Here is a 20,875-nt window from a genome sequence, read left to right on the forward strand (position 1 = left end):
TATATTTACAAGTCTTGAAAAGAGAAACTTCATCTATAGCTTAATTGTTCATACATTGTAGCTTTGCCAGAATCATATTATAGAGCTAGTTACAACAATATTATGTATTCTTTTTCTACCACTTTTTCAGATTCGTTTATTCCATGTTCAAAGCTAGTATTTGATTAAAATGATTTTCTTCAACAAGGGATTTTTCCTTTGTTAGACCCATTCATTTTCGTGTTTAGAATACTTATGATCCCCCCCCCCCCTTCCTCTCCTTCCCCCTCCACCCCATCCCCATTCCTTTTGCTAACCCTCTTGGTTGAGAACCTCTAAGCTGCTTTTATTATGAAATGAGTCAGTAATAGGGAGAAAAATACAAATCCCATTTTAAAAAAAAAGAAAGAAAGCCTTTCCTTTTCTTAATGATTAAATTAGAGCTATGATCAAGAATGAAAACCTGAAAAGTGATGTATGATAAAGGGCTAGTACCAGATATGGTAAAGGGGGGAAATACAATAAATACATCTCCCTGAAAAATCAACCCGCCTCAAATGGGAAAATCCCAGATAATTGCTTTGAATGACACTCTATCATGCGTCACATTTCTGATTTTATCTTGCATCATTACTTGCTCCCAATTTTAATATTTGAATGATATAGCTCTCTTTATTTTTTTTTTTTCAATCTTGTGAAATATGTCTTTTTGTTTTGTTAGCAGATAAGAGGTTCGTTGTTTTCTCTATGGTTTCACTGTACAGCCATAATTTTATATAACGAATCACTTATGACCCAAGTGATCAAAGTACCTCAGTACACGTCGCATATGACCATTCAAAGATTAATGTTTATACTGGGTATTACAACTGGGCAATGCCTTTGGAATTTTTATGCATTTTGAAATTTCTTTCTTTCAAAGATTTAACTTCACCATTATGAACAATAATCGCTGCTCTTTTAAGTAGAAATAAAAATTATGGCAGCACAGTGACAATTTAAAATTGTAGTTTTTCCTCTTTCTCTCTCAAATCATTTCCAACAATTCTGTGTGTGTATGTGTGTGTAACCTATAATATATTACCATGTTAATCAATGCCATTCATGCTTCCAATTGTCTGAACATTGAATCTGTTTTGACACGGACATAGGATCTTATTGGTGGTAACGTCAACAACAAAGATGTTAAGAATGATAAGAAGAAGCAAACAGCCCCACGCCCATTCGAGGTATAGTTTTTATTTAGGACAGTTCAGGAATCCTATATAATATTTATCGTTTGAAAAAAACAAAAACAAAAAACAACATTATTTTACATTGCTTTAGGTGTTGTTCTTTTTAATGATAAATGTTTTGTTTGTCATATATTTAAAAAAAACAAACAATATTTTAAAATTCATGCACATTTTCTGATTCAGGTATGACTTTATTGTTTCATTACAATGGTATGGAATTTTGAATTTAATTTTAAAATGCGAGATGTATAGGATCGATTTCTATTTTGCCATATCTTGAGAAAGAAAAAAAAAAAGAAAAATATAAAGATTAAGACAAAATGCAATTGCGATATGCAGCTAGTATTTAATGTCGTTTGTCCCTGGAAACAGAATATTGTTTGGTATTTTTTTAATTTGTTGAGTTTTTACCATTTAGGATATTGCAGCATCAATACCTCATTGTATGATTTTTTTTCCCTTCTTTGAGTTGGTTGCTATTTTGTTGTCTTCGTGTGTATTCTATTAACTTATGTGACCCAAACCCCCACAAAGGTAATAGGTACATAGAAAGAACGAAGATTGTTGGTTTTATATATTATTACGCCTATCGCTGTGGCGTGTCGTCATTTTAGTGGATGAGAAAAGTTTGCAACAATTTTGTGAATGAATGAAAATACATCCTTTCAAAACCTGTAAGTTCTACATATTGAAGGATTTGACCCTTTACATGGTTTGACCTTTACAGTGATGCATGCGCTTCAGTGATTTGAACCTCAATGAAGCCTAATTTGTATCACTGTTACTGCTGACTTGTTAAAAAGTTTAAGATATTATGTCATATTATGGTAAAGTCGAACCCCGCATCTTACTGATTACCTCACTCTATTTTGATGAGTCATATATTGTGGTATTTGTGAGGAGTTTACTTTCAATTCCTGCTAAGTCATTATTTCAACATTTTTCAGAGAAAGCTTTAATGTTGTCTCTCACTTACATCTCAAAAGCACTATTTTATTGGTTTGAAAAAAGACAAACTTTCAAAATATTTGAATGCTCCTGGTGCTCAGCAGATTAAAGTTTAGGGATAACTTCTTTTTCCGTCTGCATGCTGTTTAAAAGGGAATTTAGTGAAAGAGGACAATGTTTTTTAAAAATTGTAAATTCATACCTGAATTTTGAAACCTTGCTAACACCAATATTTCATCGATATAAAATGCATCCAACTTCTGGATATTTTGTGGGAAAACTTATAACAACTGAATTTGAATTTGACAATGTGTGTACTTGCTAAATTATAATCAACGCTTTCACTGATATAAATGATTTAGACGTGTGAAGTTATCCAAAATAATTGCACTGCCCGGTTAACTGCTGTGCTCTAGAAAAACTCGTGTTAAAAAATTTGACCAGAACACACATCCTTCAAATATCGATCGATTTAAATGACCTTCATCTTGGAAAAAAAAAGAAAAAAAAAACAAAGTCTCAAGCCAGACTTTTCGAAGTCCCAGGTTTGAGAGTTTTTGCCAAGATAAGGGTCATTTAAAACGATTGATATTTGAAAGACACGTTTGATGGTCAAATTTTTAAATACGATTTATTTTATTATCAGCCATTATCAGCTTGCTAATGTTTCGGGAGGAAAAAAATAATTGCATTATTGTTTCAAAGAAGAAACTTTACTAAATGTTTTAAAAATGAGAAAAAAAAATATTGCCATATCATTAACTTATATTAGATATCTATGTCAAATCTAAAAATAAAAATTATATCAATCATTCTTTTTTTTTTTTAATTAGACGAAAACTGTTTTAATCAACTCGAATATTTATAATGGTCAGTCATAAAATTATTGTGGGATTATAATCACATTGATAAAAAATGTAATCATGCATCGTCATAGAATGTTCAAAGGGTGGCCAATATGTGTTATGTGATACTAAACTTCTTTCTAGCATTACCCGAAGATTTCGTAAATTGAAAGTGGTAGTTATTTCTATCTTTTGCTGAAAATGGACTTTATTGTATATTCAAGAGTACAACGAGCCAATTTCTCTTCTAATTATAATTGGCTCCATTAGTCTAAATATTTCAACTGATTAAAAATTTTAATATTGTAGATTATTATTATTTTTATCATTATTATTATCTATATTATTATTATGATCACTATTATTATTATTATTATTATTATATTATTATTATTTTATTATTATTATTATTATTATTATTATTTATTATTATTTATTATTTATTATTATTATTATTATTATTATTTATTATTTTATTATTATTATTATTATTATTATTATTATTATTATTATATAGTAATAGTAATAATAATAATGATAATAATAAATTGAATGAATGGCAAATTCTTGTCTGAAGCATTGGATTGACACCTTCCTGTATTTAATCAGAAATGATAAATCAGAGGCTAAATGCCTCTCAGATCTTACCTTCTTCATTGTTACGTAAATGATCCATGAATTAATGAGTCATTCATTTTGATACGGCATAGACATATGATTCTTTGTTTTATTTGAGTAGTACATATAAAAGACCCATTATTGACCGCCCTTTCATGTGTGTTATGTAATATAACACCGTTTGTTAACACACCACACTTTTTGCATGTAATTTTTATGACAATTTAACACCCATTTTTAACTAGTCACGTTTGATTTTGTAGTCTATGGTGAAGTTGCCATCGGTGAAAGGAGATCACCCCTACCGTTATGCTAGCATAAAGGTATAAACACCCGTCTGAATGGTTTTGTGTTTATGTATGTTTCTTTTGTGTTGGTGGTGGTGGTGACGATGACGCTGATGATGATAATGAGGATGATGATGATGATTATGATGATGGTGATGATGATGATGATGATGATGATGATGATGATGATGATGATGATGATGATGATGATGATGATGGTGGTGGTGGTGGTGGTGGTGGTGGTGACGGTGGTGTATGTGTGTGTGTATGTGTGTTTGTTTGTGCGTGTGCACGCGGGCATTTGTGTGTGAAAGAGAGAGAGAGAGGGGGGAAGGGGGGAGGGGGGAGAAGAGAGTCTTTTATTTGGTGGTGGTGGTGGTGGTGGTTGTAGTGGTGGTGGGTGATTTATGTATGTGTTAGAGAGAGAGAGAGATAGAGAGAGAGAGAGAGAGAGAGAGAGAGAGAGAGAGAGAGAGAGAGAGAGAGAGAGAGAGTTTTTGTTTTTGTGCGTATGGTATTTTGTGCGTGTTTATTTTTTTTTTTTTTTCGTGATATTTTTTACAACTCACAGAAGATCAAATAAAATAGAAAATAATTTGCTCAAAAGAAAAGAATTATAATCTAATCTGGTAGCCTATTGGCTAATTTATGCAATCTGGGTTTGGTGAAAAGAATATATAATGAACAAAATACCAAATTTAATGAGAATTTTCCATTTTTGATTCCTTTATTTTTAGACATGGGCACTCTTGTTTGATGACATTTTTTTGTTTTTGTTTTGTTGGGTTTTTTTTTTTTGTGTGTCTATTAATGAGTTTTTGGGGTTTTTATTTTTTGTTTTTTTGTTTTATTTTTTAAAATTATTTTGTTTGTTTGTTTTTTCCTAAATATTTTATTGCAACAAAAATTCCACCGCTTGATTGTATCCTGTGTGAATAAAATTGACTATTTTACAATATATTTTCATTCATTTATTATATAGTGATGCATCACTTTAAGACGCAATGTAGTACGAAATTTGATTCGAGTCATTTACTTAAGACCTATGATATAATAAAAAGCCTTAAATTCAAGTGAATCTATAAATATATGTCTTTTAATATATACTGTGATTATATTAAAGATAAGGATCTATGGTTATATTGTAATTATATTTTATTTCATTTAATTGTATTTATGATTGTATTTGAAGGAACAAAGCCTAGGGCATTATAATTTGTGTATAAATACAGACAGTATGCTTAATTTTAGAATACATCAGCAGGATAAGTCATTATTTATGTATAATTCTACAACATTGATAATTTTAAAAAAACAACTTGACCCAGTTTGGGGGCTAAATGAATGCAATACCTATCTATATTCTTTGACTTTTTATTTATTTTTTGGGTTACTTATTCAGTTGTTTATTTATTCATTTGTTTATTTGTGTATTTATTTATTTATTTATAATTTTTTATCATACTTTATCAACTCAATGATATCTTAAATGATGATCATTTATGTAGTATTTTAATTCAATAAGGTGGTAATTATAATATTCTTCTGTTATAAATTCACTCTATGAAACAACATATTATACTTTCCTATCATTTTTAACATAAACTTCTGTGTGGGATGTTATAACTTTGGTCAACTTTTTCTTATAATAGACAATATATGAAAATGTTTATTTCCCCCCTTCTTTTTCCATACTCGATGATAAAACTAACTTTTGTAACATTCACCTTAACACACAGAGGAAAACAAGGAGACCCGCCACAGCCAAATTCTCTTGGGACTCTCAACCCAAGAGAGCTCCTTCTCCCAAACGAAAGGTAAAAAGAAAAGGATACAAGGATTGAAAGACGTTAAAATTAAATACCAACCTAAAATTATACAACATCCCGAGAAAGACGCCTAACATTTGAACTTTTGCTAATTGAAACATTTGCAATAATTTCAGCTAAGTTGTTCTTTTTTATTTAAAAAAAATTTTTTTTTAATCAAAATAAATCAAATTCATTTATTTGTTACTCTCGTAGTTTATTGAGGAGGAGCACATTCCTGAAATATACTCACTGGTATCATCTGTCTTTGAACGCTAAGTCAGTTTCTTATATTAAATTTGTCGATAATTTTACATTCAGACGTGTCTTGATTTATGATTTCAGAAGAATGTCAAAGTTTTTGGAAAAATGAACACATTTAATAGATCACCATATTTTTTTTATATAACGAGGCACAGTACTGATATTATTGTTCCTATCCTTCAGATTTTCTAGACACAATAATATAAATACAATTTTATTAAAATTAAAAAAAAGAATAATAAAGAAAATAAAACAAAAAAGTAGTAAGTAATAAAACCAAGAGATAGTAAGCTAAAAAACTTATATACACGAATAGGTTAATAGATAAACCAAATTAAATAAATCAAAATAAAAAAGAACAAAAAAAAAAACAAAAACAAAAAAAAAAACAAATAAAAACCCAAAACATAATAATTAATGAAAATACAGTTTTAAAAGCGGCATTTTTTTCTAGTCGTTATAAATTGTGTGGCTTTATAGTATTGTGGTATGACATTCGCCTTGTGTATTGCTTTTTGGGATCCTTCGAAAAGCGCTTTTTGCTGGACATTGCACTTTACAAAAAATAAATAAATCTTCAACCGAGAGCATTTGAAAAAATCCTCGATATTTTTTATGCATCCGATCTAATACCTTCATGAGAAAAATTTTCCTTGTAAAGTTAATTATTTTACACTTTATAATTAATGTTGCAAATGTTCTTGTCTATAAAATGTTTTTTCTCCCACATATTGAACTGAAATTTTGTTAAACATGTCATTATTGATATTAGTATTTTCCCCACAATTATAATGTCATAGCTTTCTCTATAAAGCAAACCACAACTAATAATCTGCATTGCGCATACACTTTTATGATTTGCACAATTTGTGCCATGTGCTTCTCCATTTCTCTGACTATCTTTATTTCTTTTGTAGATTTTCCTGCTACATTATTTTCTATTTCTCTTTATAAATGTTACACACCATCCCAATCTGGTTTGATCGAATGAACCAGGCAATACAGATATTTAATTTTAAATTAATGACAGACTATAAAATCTTAACGAGGAAAATGATTGATGTTTCTTATATTAGCGAAAAATAAAATTCAAATCTCATAGTTTTGATCTTATCTTTAAACAATCATGCACAATTATTCTCAGTTATTTCCGTTTCCACTTGCTTTTTGTCATATTTTAATAATAATTTTGACCAAAAAAAATAAATAAATAAATAAAGAAAAATACTGTCTTTTCTTTCAATGTGTGATTTGATCATTTTGTCACACAAAATTAACTTTATAACAAAAAAAGAAAGTACGCAAATGAAGTAGTACTGAAAATAAAATAGAAGGACGAAAAGAAAGAAACAACATATAGGAAATATCTGGGTAAATTTGATTTTTGGTTATTATTATTATTTTTTTATTTTTTTTGGTATCTTTTCATTCAATTTAAAATCAAAATTTGAATTTATGCGCAAATCAGTTTATGATGTATATAAAGCACATTTAGTAGATATCAAACTATATAAAAGCTCACTTTTGATTTGTCATGTTTTTACATATTTTTCCAGGCTTATGACGACTCTTACATTGGCAGAAGAAGGTTAGTATCAGATGATATAGAAATGTACATTTATATAGTGCAGTTCAATGGTTTCACAATACATTTTACAATGGCGCCACATTTCCTTTTCACACGCTTAAGTCACCCAGTGTAAGCTTTTTTTTTGTACTAGTACTCTTACAATGTCCATTATTTCCCATAGATAGACACTATATTACACCTTAGGATGATTTTTATTAAGTGGCTTATCCATGAAAATAATTTATTGAGACAGCGCTTTAAAAAAAAAAAAAAAAAAAAAAAAAAAAAAACATCACTTGTGGCACAGAACACCCAGACTCTTCTTCTGTCAATGATTATACCATATATATTTAACATAAAATGTGTCCAGTTGTATCGAGTCGGTATTGTGTTGGGATGACCCTACCACTGACAATTAAAGGATTTAAGGTACAATTGTGACCCACCACCTCAAAACGGTATTATGTCCTGATGATTTCAATGGTGAAATTGAATTTATGATAAAAAATATCTGAAACTTGGATACAATTTTTAAGCGTTAATTGGGTGAATAGATATCAGTCTTTGAAGTGATAAAAAGTACAAATTCACACTTCAAATTATTTTGACTTAACAATCCCATTTTGGCATCTGGTTCACCCTGACATAACACCGTTTTGATGGAATGGGTCACAATTATAAAAATCGAGTTAAATTAATCGATTTAATTTAGAAGGATGATTGTTGTTTGTTAATCACATTGACTTTAAACTCACTCAATTCTTCTCACCTGGTCCATAATAATAATAATGATATAATAATAGTAATAATAATGATAATAATAATAATAATAATAATAATAATAATAATAATAATATAATAATAATAATAATAATAATAATAATAATATATAATAATAATAATATATAATAATATAATAATAATATATAATAATAATAATAATAATAATAATATAATAATAATAATAATAATAATAATATAATAATAATAATAATAATAATAATAATAATAATAATAATAATAATAATATAATATAATAATATAATAATATATAATAATAATAATATAATAATAATAATAATAATAATAATATATAATAATAATAATAATAATAATAATAATAATATAATAATAATAATAATATAATATATATAATAATAATAATAATAATAATAATAATAATAATAATAATATATAATAATAATCATAATATAATATAATAATATAATAATATAATAATAATAATATAATAATAATAATAATAATAATAATAATAATAATAATAATAATAATAATAATAATAATAATAATATATAAATAATAATAATAATAATGAAAATAATAATACAAAATATAATACTGATGCAGTGGCTCATATATTATTTTGCTGTTGTTTTCGGCTAAAACAAGTTATAATCCAAAACGTTTATTTTGTACATTTATCATTAAAAATTAACAACTATTCATTTTTGTACAACAATTTCACACATTATACCTTCAGAAAGGTCAGTATCCTATTAATAGACAGTGTATTTGCTGCAAATATTTTTGATATTTCAAAAACTTTCACATCGTCTTCCAAATAATCCACAGTAAAACCCCAGATCCTCCCCGGCTGAGAACACCAAGGCCCAGATCCCCACCAAGGCCGAGGTCACCAACACCTTCCCAGAGCACAGTGACCACGAGTGACACCAACACCACTACGGACACCAACACTACAGCCTCAACCATAACCAAAGACAACCAAAGCACAAAGGCCCGGCCCCAGTCGGCCAAATACCGTTCCCGGACAATCATTAATGTAGCCGAGCCCAGACAGCAAGAGGAGGTGGCCGTTATCCGATCGACTCAGACTGTCGCTGATTATGACGTGGGTAGCCAGACAGACAGGCAGGCCCTTGACAGATATGACCAGGTATTTTAGAATTCCGTTTAAACCTAGACTTAACTCTTTTAGCGCTGAGGCTATATTCGCAATTCCATCACAAAATGTCTGACACCCGATTGAGGCCACATTAGAATGACAAGCTAAGACAAAGCAACATTTGAATTTTGCACAAAATCTCAATTAAAATACCCCCCTAGGGCCAATTGAATGTTCTGATGAAAGAAATGATACCATTGGTTCAATTTTTAGTACTTTTTGTAGAAAGTAGGATTGGATTACATTAAGGATTGGATTACATTATTATTTTTGCCTTTCAAGACCGGCTGCATTATGCAACCATTGGCCAGTAGAACAGATTTATCTCTGGCCGCACAGGGTGGCCAATGGCACTGAAAGAGTTAACTGGTTTGTTGTTTTCATTTTCTTTTTCACCGTTTCTGCATTTGCTCTGCAATGTAGAAATGGATTTACACTGGGGAAATAGAAAGCATTTGGACGCTGCCTGAAGCTTGGGATGTTAAAATACATGCAAAAAGGGAAATATGGAGAGACTTTGGATTGAAATAATACAAATAGTAGTCATTTTGGGTGTAACCCTTCATTAACAAAACAGTAAACAGAAGAACAGTTACATTTTTATTATTTCTTTTCAACATTTCTCTGTTTATTATTTTACTGCCAAAGGGTTTGCACCCAAAACATCTGTTTCACTCCGAAGTTTTTTCCAATTTTTACTTTTTTTTTGTAATTGGATATTCAGTTCAAAATTTGCATTTACAAATGGAATGTATCAGCCTAATGTGGTGCAAGTATCCGTAAAGAAATGAGACATGTACAACTATCCGTTGAATAATCTAAAAAACATCAAGAATGGATAATAAAATAAAAAGGTAGTAGTAGACGCTTTACAAAGACTAAAACTAGATAACTAAAATTTTTGTAAATGCTCTTTTATAACCTATTTTTTTTGTTGAAGTGGACCTTAAACTAAACCTTTAAACCATTCTTAACATGATTACCAAAATGGAAAATTACTAAAGCTCTCCTTTTCCTTACCATTCCTTTCATGTGGTTATCAGGATACTATAAATTTCTTTTAGTTATTTATTTATTTCTTTGAATCTTTGCAAATAAAAAAGAAAAATCTCTCCTCTTGAAAACACCAGAATCTTTTCAACATGAATGAAAATCGAACTAATTCGTTTGTTTGCTCTATTTATGTGGATGCAAGAGAGTTGATCTTTTTCTAGGGAAATCTCATGTGTTTTTATCTATTTGGTTTCAGCTGGAGCAAGAAGTGACGGATGGTCCTTGGGGTGAATACCAAGTCTATATTTGCACTGGAGATAGAATTGGGGCCAGCACTAAGGCTGCTGTCAAGTTTACCATATATGGAGATAAAGGCAGGACCAAGGAGTTCACATTGACCGACTCGAAACGACACAAGATTCCATTCCAGAAAGGAAAAGTAAGTGGACTACATGACCTCTAAGGTTCTGAATGAAATTCATATGTTATCCCAGCTTGAAAATTTCAGTAGTCTTCCATTATATTTTAAACATACTCAGTAACACATACACACACACACACACAAACACACTCATAGAAATATAGTGTGTGTATGTGTGTGTGTGTGTGTATGTGTGAAAGAGAGAGAGAGAGAGGGAGAGAGAGAGAGAGAGAGAGAGAGAGAGAGAGAGAGAGAGAGAGATTCATTCATTCATACACAGCACACAGAACGCAGACAATTTTGTAGTCATTCTTTCCGATTGTTGACAATGTGCCCACATGACAGATCGATCTATTCTATAAAATACAAAACCTATTATTTCCCACCATCCTTTACAGGAAGACTTGTTCATGCTGGCAGCACACCACGTGGGACGCATGAGGAAAATTAAGATTGGACACGATAGACCAGAGCTCAGTAAGTGTATTACGGGAGGCAGGAGGGAGAAGAGATTAAATGTCTTTCCTCCTCTGTTTTTTACCAGAGTTTATACTTTGTGTCTATATGATTTTTGGAAATTTCCTTTTAGTAAAGCTTGATTGGACATAGCCCTGTAAGGGATAATGCCTATACTTTTTTAGTATTGCTTCAACAATACAATGAAACCTCACAAACCGTCTCCAATTATACTGCTAACCTTGATTATTGTCAAATCAATGACAAACATGCATTACATTTACAATAAATTAATTCGATATAATCCCAACCCATTGTATTCTCCATTTTTGATAAGGACCTCAAATTTGAACCGTCTTATCAAAACGGTATTGTGTCCTGGAACTAACAAATTATTTTTACAAATTGTGACCTGCCATCTTTAAACATTATTAAACGTTATTTCATTTTGCCCTGATGATGCAGAGAATGAACCTACTGTTTAAACAATGCTGCAGACAAAACATTACTTGAGAATACTGTAATATTTCAAGCTCCTTAAATTGTCGAGCATTCTAAAGTTTCATGCACAGCAATATCTCACACAATTTACAAGAGGGTTTTCTGCAAAATAATAATATAATAATAATAATAATATAATAATAATAATAATATATAATAATAAAATATAAAAATATAATAATATAATAATAATAATAATACTTTATTGCATCCCAAAAAGGAAATTTTTTGTACAGACGTGTTATAATTTACACATAAGATAAAAATACAATGGAAATAGGATGTATATATATAAAAAAAAAAAAAATTTAAAAAAAAGGAGCAGCTCTATAACCAGAGCTGCGCTTTATAATATGAATAATTTCAACACTGTAAAATAGTTAAAACTGTCACTATAAATTGAAAATTGAAAAGATTGCAAAACAAATAAATTAATAAATTAATATTTATATTTTTAAAAAGTAAAAATGAGAAATAATTATATAAAATGATTATTGCTTGTTGTTATAAAGCCTAATACTGGACGGCAGAAAAGATTTTCGGTGTCTCTCTGTTTTCGTTGAAATAGAGAAAGGGCGACCACTTCTTTCTGACATAATAATTGATGGTCTTAGTGGATGATACTGGTCATTTAATATTTTAGTTATTTTATTTATACAAAATTTCTCGTATAGAAGATCTACATCGTCAACATCATTTATATAGCGTTTAATGGATTTTTTAATATTTGAATTTATTTTGTTCCTTTCCACTGCTAAGCAATTGCCTCCCCAAGCTGTTATACAAAATGACAAAACACTTTCGATTACTGCTCTATAAAATAATGTGCAGAGGGTTTTATCTATTCTAAACTGAGAGAGTTTTGATAAAAAATATGTACGTCTGCACATCTTATGCCTAATTATTTTCAAGTGTTCATCCCACTTGAGCCTGTCATCAATCGTTACACCAAGGTATTTGTAGTGAGGAACTCGCTGGACGAATTGGTCCTTTAATTTTAACGGTTCTATCGGTTCCTTCACTCTCCTAAAGTCAATCACTAGCTCCTTTGTCTTGCTTATGTTAAGCTCTAGATGGTGGGCATCACACCAAGACACAAATCTATCAATTTCTTGCCTATAAGCCACTTCGTTGCCATTTGTTATGAGGCCTTGAAGAGCGGTGTCATCTGCAAACTTTATTAAAGGTACACTCAGGTTTTGACTTCTTAATAATGCGAATTTTATCCTTTTATCACTTATGATTTATTTATAACTTGGTAATAATTCATTTTTCACAGGTTATGCATGGTTTTGTGAGGGTGTAACTGTCTACGACATGAATGAGAAAAGGATTTTCCAGTTTCCCTGTGAGAGGTGGTTGTCTGGTCAAGATGGCGACAAAAGGACATACCGGATTTTACAAGTGGATAGGGAGAGGGCTTTCCTTGAGGGTAAGTGGTAGAATAGACTGGGAAATATTAATACTGATGATGAAGATGATGATGATGATATTGATGACTGGTGGTGGTGATGGTAGTGGTGGCGTTGGCGGTGTTAGTGATGGTGGTGGTGATGATGGCAGTGGTGGTGATGATGATGATTATAATGAGAATGACAACGATGACGATAGCGATGATTATTATGGTGATGATGATGAGGAGGAGGAGGAGATAGATAAAAGGAGAAGAAAAAGTGATGGAAGACAATGATATTGTAGTATTTTTAATGGCTTATTTCTACTTATAGATTTAGGATAAAATATATGTAAAATATGTAAAATGTATAAAATATGATACAGAGTTTTTGAACTCTTGCATTTTGAATCTTAACACCTTTCCCATCACAACACTAACATCGGAGAGATTGGACTGAAAAAGAGTTGAACATTCCAAATTCAAGAGTTCAAGAATGTTTTAATTTCTATAATAAAATCCCTAAAAGAATCTCAATCTGACCCATTTACTCACAATGGTATTGCACCAGGATGAATTAGGTGCTTGAAATCAAATTCATATCCACAAATATGAAACAGGGGATTCATTTCTATTTAAGTAAGATGGGAAATAAATACAATTTATTACAGTTCAAAATAACCGTCAAAGTTTGTATTTCTTGTCATTTCAATTCTACATTCATTTTCTGTGGTGTACAATTTATCCCGACATAATGCTTTTTTGAAACGATGGGTCACAAATTCTACTTTCCTGATTTGAAAAAGAAATATTTTAAACATTTTTTTGTTTTGTTTTGTTTTTGTTTATACAGTCTAGAATCAGTCCTGTCTTAGTAAATAATAAAAAGAGGCGTAGTAGTTTGACCTCACATATGGAAACTAAATATCAGCTCACATTAGACTGAATTTTTACACACTAATTTGTCTTGGCTAATTGAAACTAACCAATAGATATAAACCACAGGGATGCAGATATGAAATATTTGTTGTTCGCCCATACTTTTTTTACAAACAAAAAAAAAAAAAGTTATGATAATTATTATTGATAATAGCTAACTACTGGATTTCAGTATTTACATAAAAAGACTATTGATATCTTTTGGTCTTTAAAAAATGTTTTCTCTTACAATGTCATTTTTAGAACTAGAGAATGAAAGAGCCCCACCAAAACACTCCTACATATCCGAGTCAGATAACTCGAGCACCTTGAACGAGGACCTTCGTTACAAAGTTAAAGGTCAGAAGGCATACAGTACCAGAGTCAGACGAGGTGATGTCAGCACAGACAGTGATGACAGCGATACCACATCAGAGAGCAGTAGTGGCAGTAGCAGAAGTAGTGTTGCATCCAAAGGTGCAAAAGTTGCTGTCAAGGGTGATGGAATATCTCCCAGAGAGAAGAAGAAAACACCTAGCAAGGTAAAAGCATACATCTAATCTATACTTAACCAAATTTAATGGGTTTTTAAATTAGTCCTGAAGTCCCATTTAGTCGGCATTGAATCTGGTTCTAGTAGCATTAAATTGACAGTAATAATTGGCTATTACTCTTTGGACAGGATATGGGTCCATTGCAATGTACTTTCTGCCAGATCTGTTATAGACCGATAGATAGCTCAGCTGGTAGAACAATCACTTCTCACAAAAAGGGACCAAGATCAATCCTTGGTGAGGTCTATATTTTTTTCCTACCCCTGTCCACCCCGGAGTGAATGGATAGATGGGATCTGTTAGATCTAAAGGAAAGTGATTTCCGATCCAAAAGGTAGCAAGCAATTATTATTGTCCATTTCATGCTATAGAAACTGGGATAAACTCCAGCTCCATGCGCTTAATGGTACTGAAGAAATACTTTATATTCACTTTTCAAGATGGCGAGACACCATATGGTTTGAACTCAATAGGTCACTGGAATTGCAGAGTCAAGTCAAATATATTCAATTTCATGAAGTCGTTCAAAATGTAATGGTTTGCAATGAACAGTGCATTTGTATATGGTCCATCCTCATTTTTAATGGCATACTCTTAAGCGCTTGCATTACAGGCAGCTTTTAAATGGCAAATGAAATATGTTTGGACAAAAACTACATTGTGTGATGGGGTTTTCTTATATTTTTCTTACTATTTTGTCTGGGACTGTTTCATTCACGGCAGGCATTAATAGAGAGACCCGAAGAGGATCTCCCTAATAACAATAATAATATAATATATATAATAATAATAATATAATAATAATAATAATAATAATAATAATAATAATAATAATAATAATAATAATAATAATAATAATAATAATAATATAATAATGATAATAATTTAATAATAATAATAATAATAATAATGATAATAATAATAATAATAATAATAATAATAATAATATAATAATAATAATAATAATAATAATAATAATTAACAATGATTTAAAACTATCAATAGATTTCGCCTCTCTTATCCTTCTTGGCAGGTCATTCAACACAAGGGGCCTCAGTGTGGGTAAAGGAACGGCCGCCTTAAAATTTATAGTTATGATTATTTCTAAGAGTAAGCTTCGTTTTGTCAGTCGAGGATCATAAATTCCTATTTGGTACATATAATTCTAACATGCTTTTAATGCAGTCAGGTGCTTCATCATTTAAGTTTTTAAAACAAAGTCATATCCCTCCTGACAATAGGAAAGATCTCCCAATGTGTAAAAGGCAATTTATCATCAATCAAAATTTCACTTATTTTCCCCTTTGCAATTTACCTATTCAAAGGCTAACTTGCCTGCTTGCCTCTTTCATTCTTTGAGGTAGGCAGTAGGTGTTGCTCAAAGTACGCAATAAATGGTGTTATGTTAGGTCTCCCACAGCTTGCAAGACACCTTAAGTATCCTGGAAGGTGGTGTTGGATATCTCAAGGAAAAAAAAGTGTATGCACTGCATTGCTAGTACTGAGTTTGTCGCTGTGATTTACCTCTTACTATGTTAAGATGATGATTTCTTAAACAAATTGTACAGTTACAACAGATTTCAAGTTGGGAGACTGGGACAGTATGTTTGTGACAGTAGTTGGGTTAATCTCATCATCGTTATCAACATAATCATCATCACCAGCAGCAGTTCTCTCAGTATTAGAGAGGTGACCACAGACATATTATATTGTTTATTGGACTGTATGGGTGTGAGAGTGAGAACTGAGAAATATGCTGGTTGGATTACTTAGACCATTTCAAACAAATAGGCAAAGGAGGAAATGACCACTTTTTTTTTTTAATATTATGGTGATAATTTTTTCTTTAAAACAAGAAAAACGAAAAATATAAAACAATAACAACAAAAAAAAAGCGATATACGAGAATTGAAAAGTAAATAAATCACACACATACAAAAAAAAAAAAAAGAAATAAGATCTGACCGAAGTGATATTTGAACTCAGGACCTTCCTACTTCCAATACCTCAACCACTATGCTGCACAGCTCCCGTTCAATGGCAATATTTATTTAGTCATGGCAATCTTGAAGAATTTTTTTATATACTTTGAATGCCCCCTTTACTAAATTGTTTTAAATGCCAGTTCCAGTAATTACTATTACTATTCGCTTTGTATTGTCAAAGCCGTACAGAAAGATACAAATCTTTTTTTTTTTTTTTTTGCTTTAAAACAATGAGTATGTGGCTAAAGGATGATCGGAAGTTAAATCCAAGTCATATTCACAGGGGGATGGAAATAAAGCTTGTCTGCGCGTGCACTAGTACAAGGGGGGTCTCCCTAATGACAGCATGCGGGAGGCCCTCCGCGGGTCTTGCTAATCACTTCCTTCATTCACACCTTGTTCAGATTTAATATCTATCATGATCATACACTATGTCTGCATACGATCGGAAACGCACACCCTTGTGAAGAATATAAACATTAAAAATCATCCTAGCTATTGGGTAACCTCTGTGATGTAACAATAACATGTCTGACCAGTAATCAGGAGGTCTGAGGTTTGATCCCCAGTCGAAGCAGCTGGGTTTTGTTTTTGTTTTTTTTGTTTTTTGTTTTTTTTTTTTTCTGCTTTGTCTGGTACTGTTTCATAGACACCTTTTCAGAATAGATTGATTGTAATGGTATTGTATTGAAGTGTTGGCCATCAGCTGCTGCCATGTGCCAGACACTCGTTTTAAGGTCAAAGGGAGGTGAGGTTCTCATTGTTCTCTCTCTCTCTCAGAAAGCCTTCGCCAACCAGTCCTGTTCTTTGCTCTCCTTAGCAGGGTTGGGCTGTCTAAATGTGTCCAATCCTTGATGTTGGTCATCCAACATTTAGGTTGTCTCCCTCTTTTCCTGCCTCCATGTTAAGGTTCATTTTTTGCAAGGAGCCTCACTGTTACACCACAATAGATATACATAACTAATTTTATTGTTGTGGATAGATCTAAAACGTTTGATCCCTTTTTTCATGCATTGTCAGACTCCAGTGAAAGACGACTATGAAGAGAAGGCAAAGGCAGGAACTGTAATCACATTACACAGTGGGGAAGACTCAAAACAAGTCGATGAAATATACATGGACCCTCGGGGGAAGGATAGAGTCAGTGCTAGGAAGGCAGAGGAGTATGTGGAAGGATACAAGGTGAGGAGTTTTAAGAATTTTTTTTGGAAAATAGAGAGTTTGATATAATTAAATTAGATTTTAAGATAACTGTTTATAGTAGACTCTTTTGATTTTAGCATTTGTTTTAAATATATTTTTCTTGTACAATAAGTAAAAGTTCTCCGAACTGAAAAGCCTGGAATATTTTTCATTAAACAAATGGATTAACGTTCTGTTCCATGCATGACAACAATGGTCGTTGCTGTTGTATGGTGCGTGTTGGATAACACAATGTCTAATTTAATGAGATATTGGCTCCAATGAGAAAAAAAAAGAATTCTTGAGTTTTTTGTTTAAAAAAAAAATAAGATAACACCCTGCTATTCAGTCACGTCTGATAGTATGTATGTAATCTTGTGCCTTGTACCGGTTATATGTAATGTTCATCTAAATACTGAAAGTTGAATATATTTTGGCTCCTTTGCCATTGCGAGACATACATAAGACTGTTGAACTCATATTGGGCTATGTGAATATCAGTTGTACATATCATTAATTTATAATTGTTCTTGCTCAGTATTAACTGAATGATAAGTGAGATAGGTGATATGTTGCTGGGGGAGGGGGGGGTGGGGCATAGTAATATTTGTAAAGACGGGTTAAAATATTTTTTCTTCTTTTTCTCTTTGTTTGTTTTAGGCTGGTATAACAGCTAGTGAGCTGGAGACAAAGAGACGTCTGGAGAGAGAACGAGAAATGGAGAGAAACATCCTTCAAGGAAAGTCAATCCATGACGCTGTTCGAGATGGAGATATGGACAGGGTCAAGGACTTATTGCATCATTTTCCAGAGATGAAAGAGTGAGGCGATTTCCATTTTATGTTTAATACCTGTAAGAAGTGAAGATAAGATGGCGGGCAGTTTTACTTAATCTTGTTCCCAGGGATTGGGGAAGGGGAAGAGATCAGCATGAGCTGTCTATTCTGTATCATTTTTTGTTTTTCTATCTACATTGCTTTCAGTCTTTGTTCTAAAAGGATGTTTTGTTCTAGCAACTCCTAGATTTTCTGAGAGTCAAGCAGTCATTTGTATGTAAATGGCCTCAGTTCCTCAGTTCTTCTCATAGAAGAGTCACATAATGTTGGCTGTAGTCAGTAGATTATGTTCGCAACAACTCCATCCCTGTGTCCTTGAGCTTAGGACTTTGCAGACATTAACCGACAATGTGAAAAAGTAGCTGGATCAAGTGATTATATTGTAAGAATACTAGCACAAGCAGACAGGTGACTTGCACTGTATGAAATGTAAATTTTATTCCCTTTTACCACTAGCTGCTGCAGTAAACATGGCACTGGTAAATGCATTAAGTATGATGAAATCATGAGAATGAGCTTTGTGATTAATAGTGCATATAATCTATTTTACTTTCTCATGTGTTTCTTTTTTTTTTCTTTTTTTAAATTTTATCTATTTAGTTATCTGAAGAGATGGGGTCGTATTGAAGAGGTGGGGCGTATGATGATTTTTATTTTACTTGTAAATTATCTCCAGTCTATATATTTATGTTTAAATTTAAGTTTCCTTCCATGTTTGGATCCTCTTCCCTGTTTCTGGGTGTAAAATTAAGATGGTCGTAAGACGTGACACAACAGTAGAGTTCTTGAGATTTGAACTAGTAACCTTTGTGCTATTTTTTGTTGGGTGCTTGGAAGTGCAGATAAAATCTAGATCCATATTCTTTTAATCACCACATCATCTTCCGTTTCATTGACGACGATGTTCCTTATAAATGCTCAAGAGCTGGGAAACTCCAAGAAAGTGTAAATCAAGTTATTCTTACTTTTCTTCTTTGAATTTTGCAGCTTCAGGGATGAAAGTAGTTGGACACCGCTCCATCTCGCCGCTTCCCAAGGCAATCTGGATATGTTGAGATGGTTGGTGACCAGTGATGCTGATATCAGTGCTGAAACCTCCACGGGTTACAATGCTATGCACATCGCAGCCATGAATGGACACGTCAATTCCATGATGGTATGTCTTAAAGATTAAGCATAAAGTCATATTTATGCTTATAGGAGACCCAGTATCGCAGGTGTTGTAATTTGAGTTGTTTCAAAGTTTTTCTGACCTCTCTGTCCATCCAGCTCTGATTTGGTAGCTGTCTCTTTTAGATTTGACGGAAAGTACTGTGCATCCTATTCAAAGGAAATCAAGTAATTGCAACTGAGCTAATAACGCTACTGGAAATGGGACAATTCTCGAATCCATAAAGGACTACTACCTACATTTTGTTGTTTGTTAGTTTTTAAAAAAAATATAATTCACACATGCTCTCTTAGTAATGTTTTCTTCATGCCTATACTTGATCAATCATTCTTATCGCAGTTTGCTTGTAGAGGTTTGGCATACGTGTTATAGTTTCTGAAATGGACCTTACTAGATATAAGTATACCTGTTTCTTTAATTTGGTAGAGCATTGATATAGGAGGGAAACCTTTGGACACAAATAACTTGATTTGCCCTTGTCGCCTTATGATCTTTCCAATGGTTCCATTTGAGAGCCTGTTAGAACTGTACACCAAGGTATGGAGTTGTGTTTATGTTTCAGATGAGTATCTATGGAGGTGAAAACTATATTTGATTGGGGGTTTTTCTGTTACTTACTGATATATCAAAACATTTGTCATTATGAAAATCCATTTGCTATTTCTATCCCTGCGAAAGGAAGGTGTCTTAAGTCTTCTGTAAAGATTCTTAATTATTCTTGTTTTTAATTACAGAAAAGAAGAAAACTTACGTGTCTTTTATATGTGGTGTTATTTTTAAAATTTCATAATATAAAAAGTAGTTCAGAATTAAATGATAATGAGATGCAAGAACAAAAAGAAATCCAGGGTTCGTCTTCCATGCCTGAGAATCAAACGTTAGACATTCCGCCTTGGTGGTGGCTATTACTATGTGCTGTGGTTATCCTTGCCAGATGATGGGTGCTCACCAATATGTTGAGGGTTCAAATCTAGTCTTACCCAT

At 31.8% G+C, this 20,875-nt stretch overlaps 1 protein-coding gene across 25 annotated transcripts in view; it reads left to right on the forward strand.

Moving 5' to 3' along the window:
* LOC144972968 (uncharacterized) overlaps positions 1 to 20,875 on the forward strand; it is a 56,436-nt gene that overhangs the window by 25,890 nt on the left and 9,671 nt on the right. For 8 of the 25 annotated variants that reach the window (XM_078914830.1, XM_078914842.1, XM_078914828.1 and 5 more), the window contains 12 exons: positions 1,131 to 1,208; positions 3,889 to 3,948; positions 5,652 to 5,729; positions 7,541 to 7,572; positions 9,148 to 9,472; positions 10,731 to 10,913; positions 11,294 to 11,372; positions 13,132 to 13,284; positions 14,428 to 14,705; positions 17,723 to 17,884; positions 18,545 to 18,705; positions 19,708 to 19,876. In XM_078914830.1, coding sequence (XP_078770956.1) covers positions 1,131 to 1,208; positions 3,889 to 3,948; positions 5,652 to 5,729; positions 7,541 to 7,572; positions 9,148 to 9,472; positions 10,731 to 10,913; positions 11,294 to 11,372; positions 13,132 to 13,284; positions 14,428 to 14,705; positions 17,723 to 17,884; positions 18,545 to 18,705; positions 19,708 to 19,876 — 1,758 coding nt within the window. The remainder of the gene's footprint in view (positions 1 to 1,130; positions 1,209 to 3,888; positions 3,949 to 5,651; positions 5,730 to 7,540; positions 7,573 to 9,147; positions 9,473 to 10,730; positions 10,914 to 11,293; positions 11,373 to 13,131; positions 13,285 to 14,427; positions 14,706 to 17,722; positions 17,885 to 18,544; positions 18,706 to 19,707; positions 19,877 to 20,875) is intronic. The other 17 variants (XM_078914833.1, XM_078914837.1, XM_078914843.1 and 14 more) reach the window with 4 other exon arrangements.

Source organism: Berghia stephanieae, chromosome 5 (genome assembly GCF_034508935.2).
Source record: "Berghia stephanieae isolate SIO BIC M18660-M18661 chromosome 5, UCSD_Bste_1.3, whole genome shotgun sequence".
Lineage (NCBI taxonomy): Eukaryota > Metazoa > Mollusca > Gastropoda > Nudibranchia > Aeolidiidae > Berghia > Berghia stephanieae.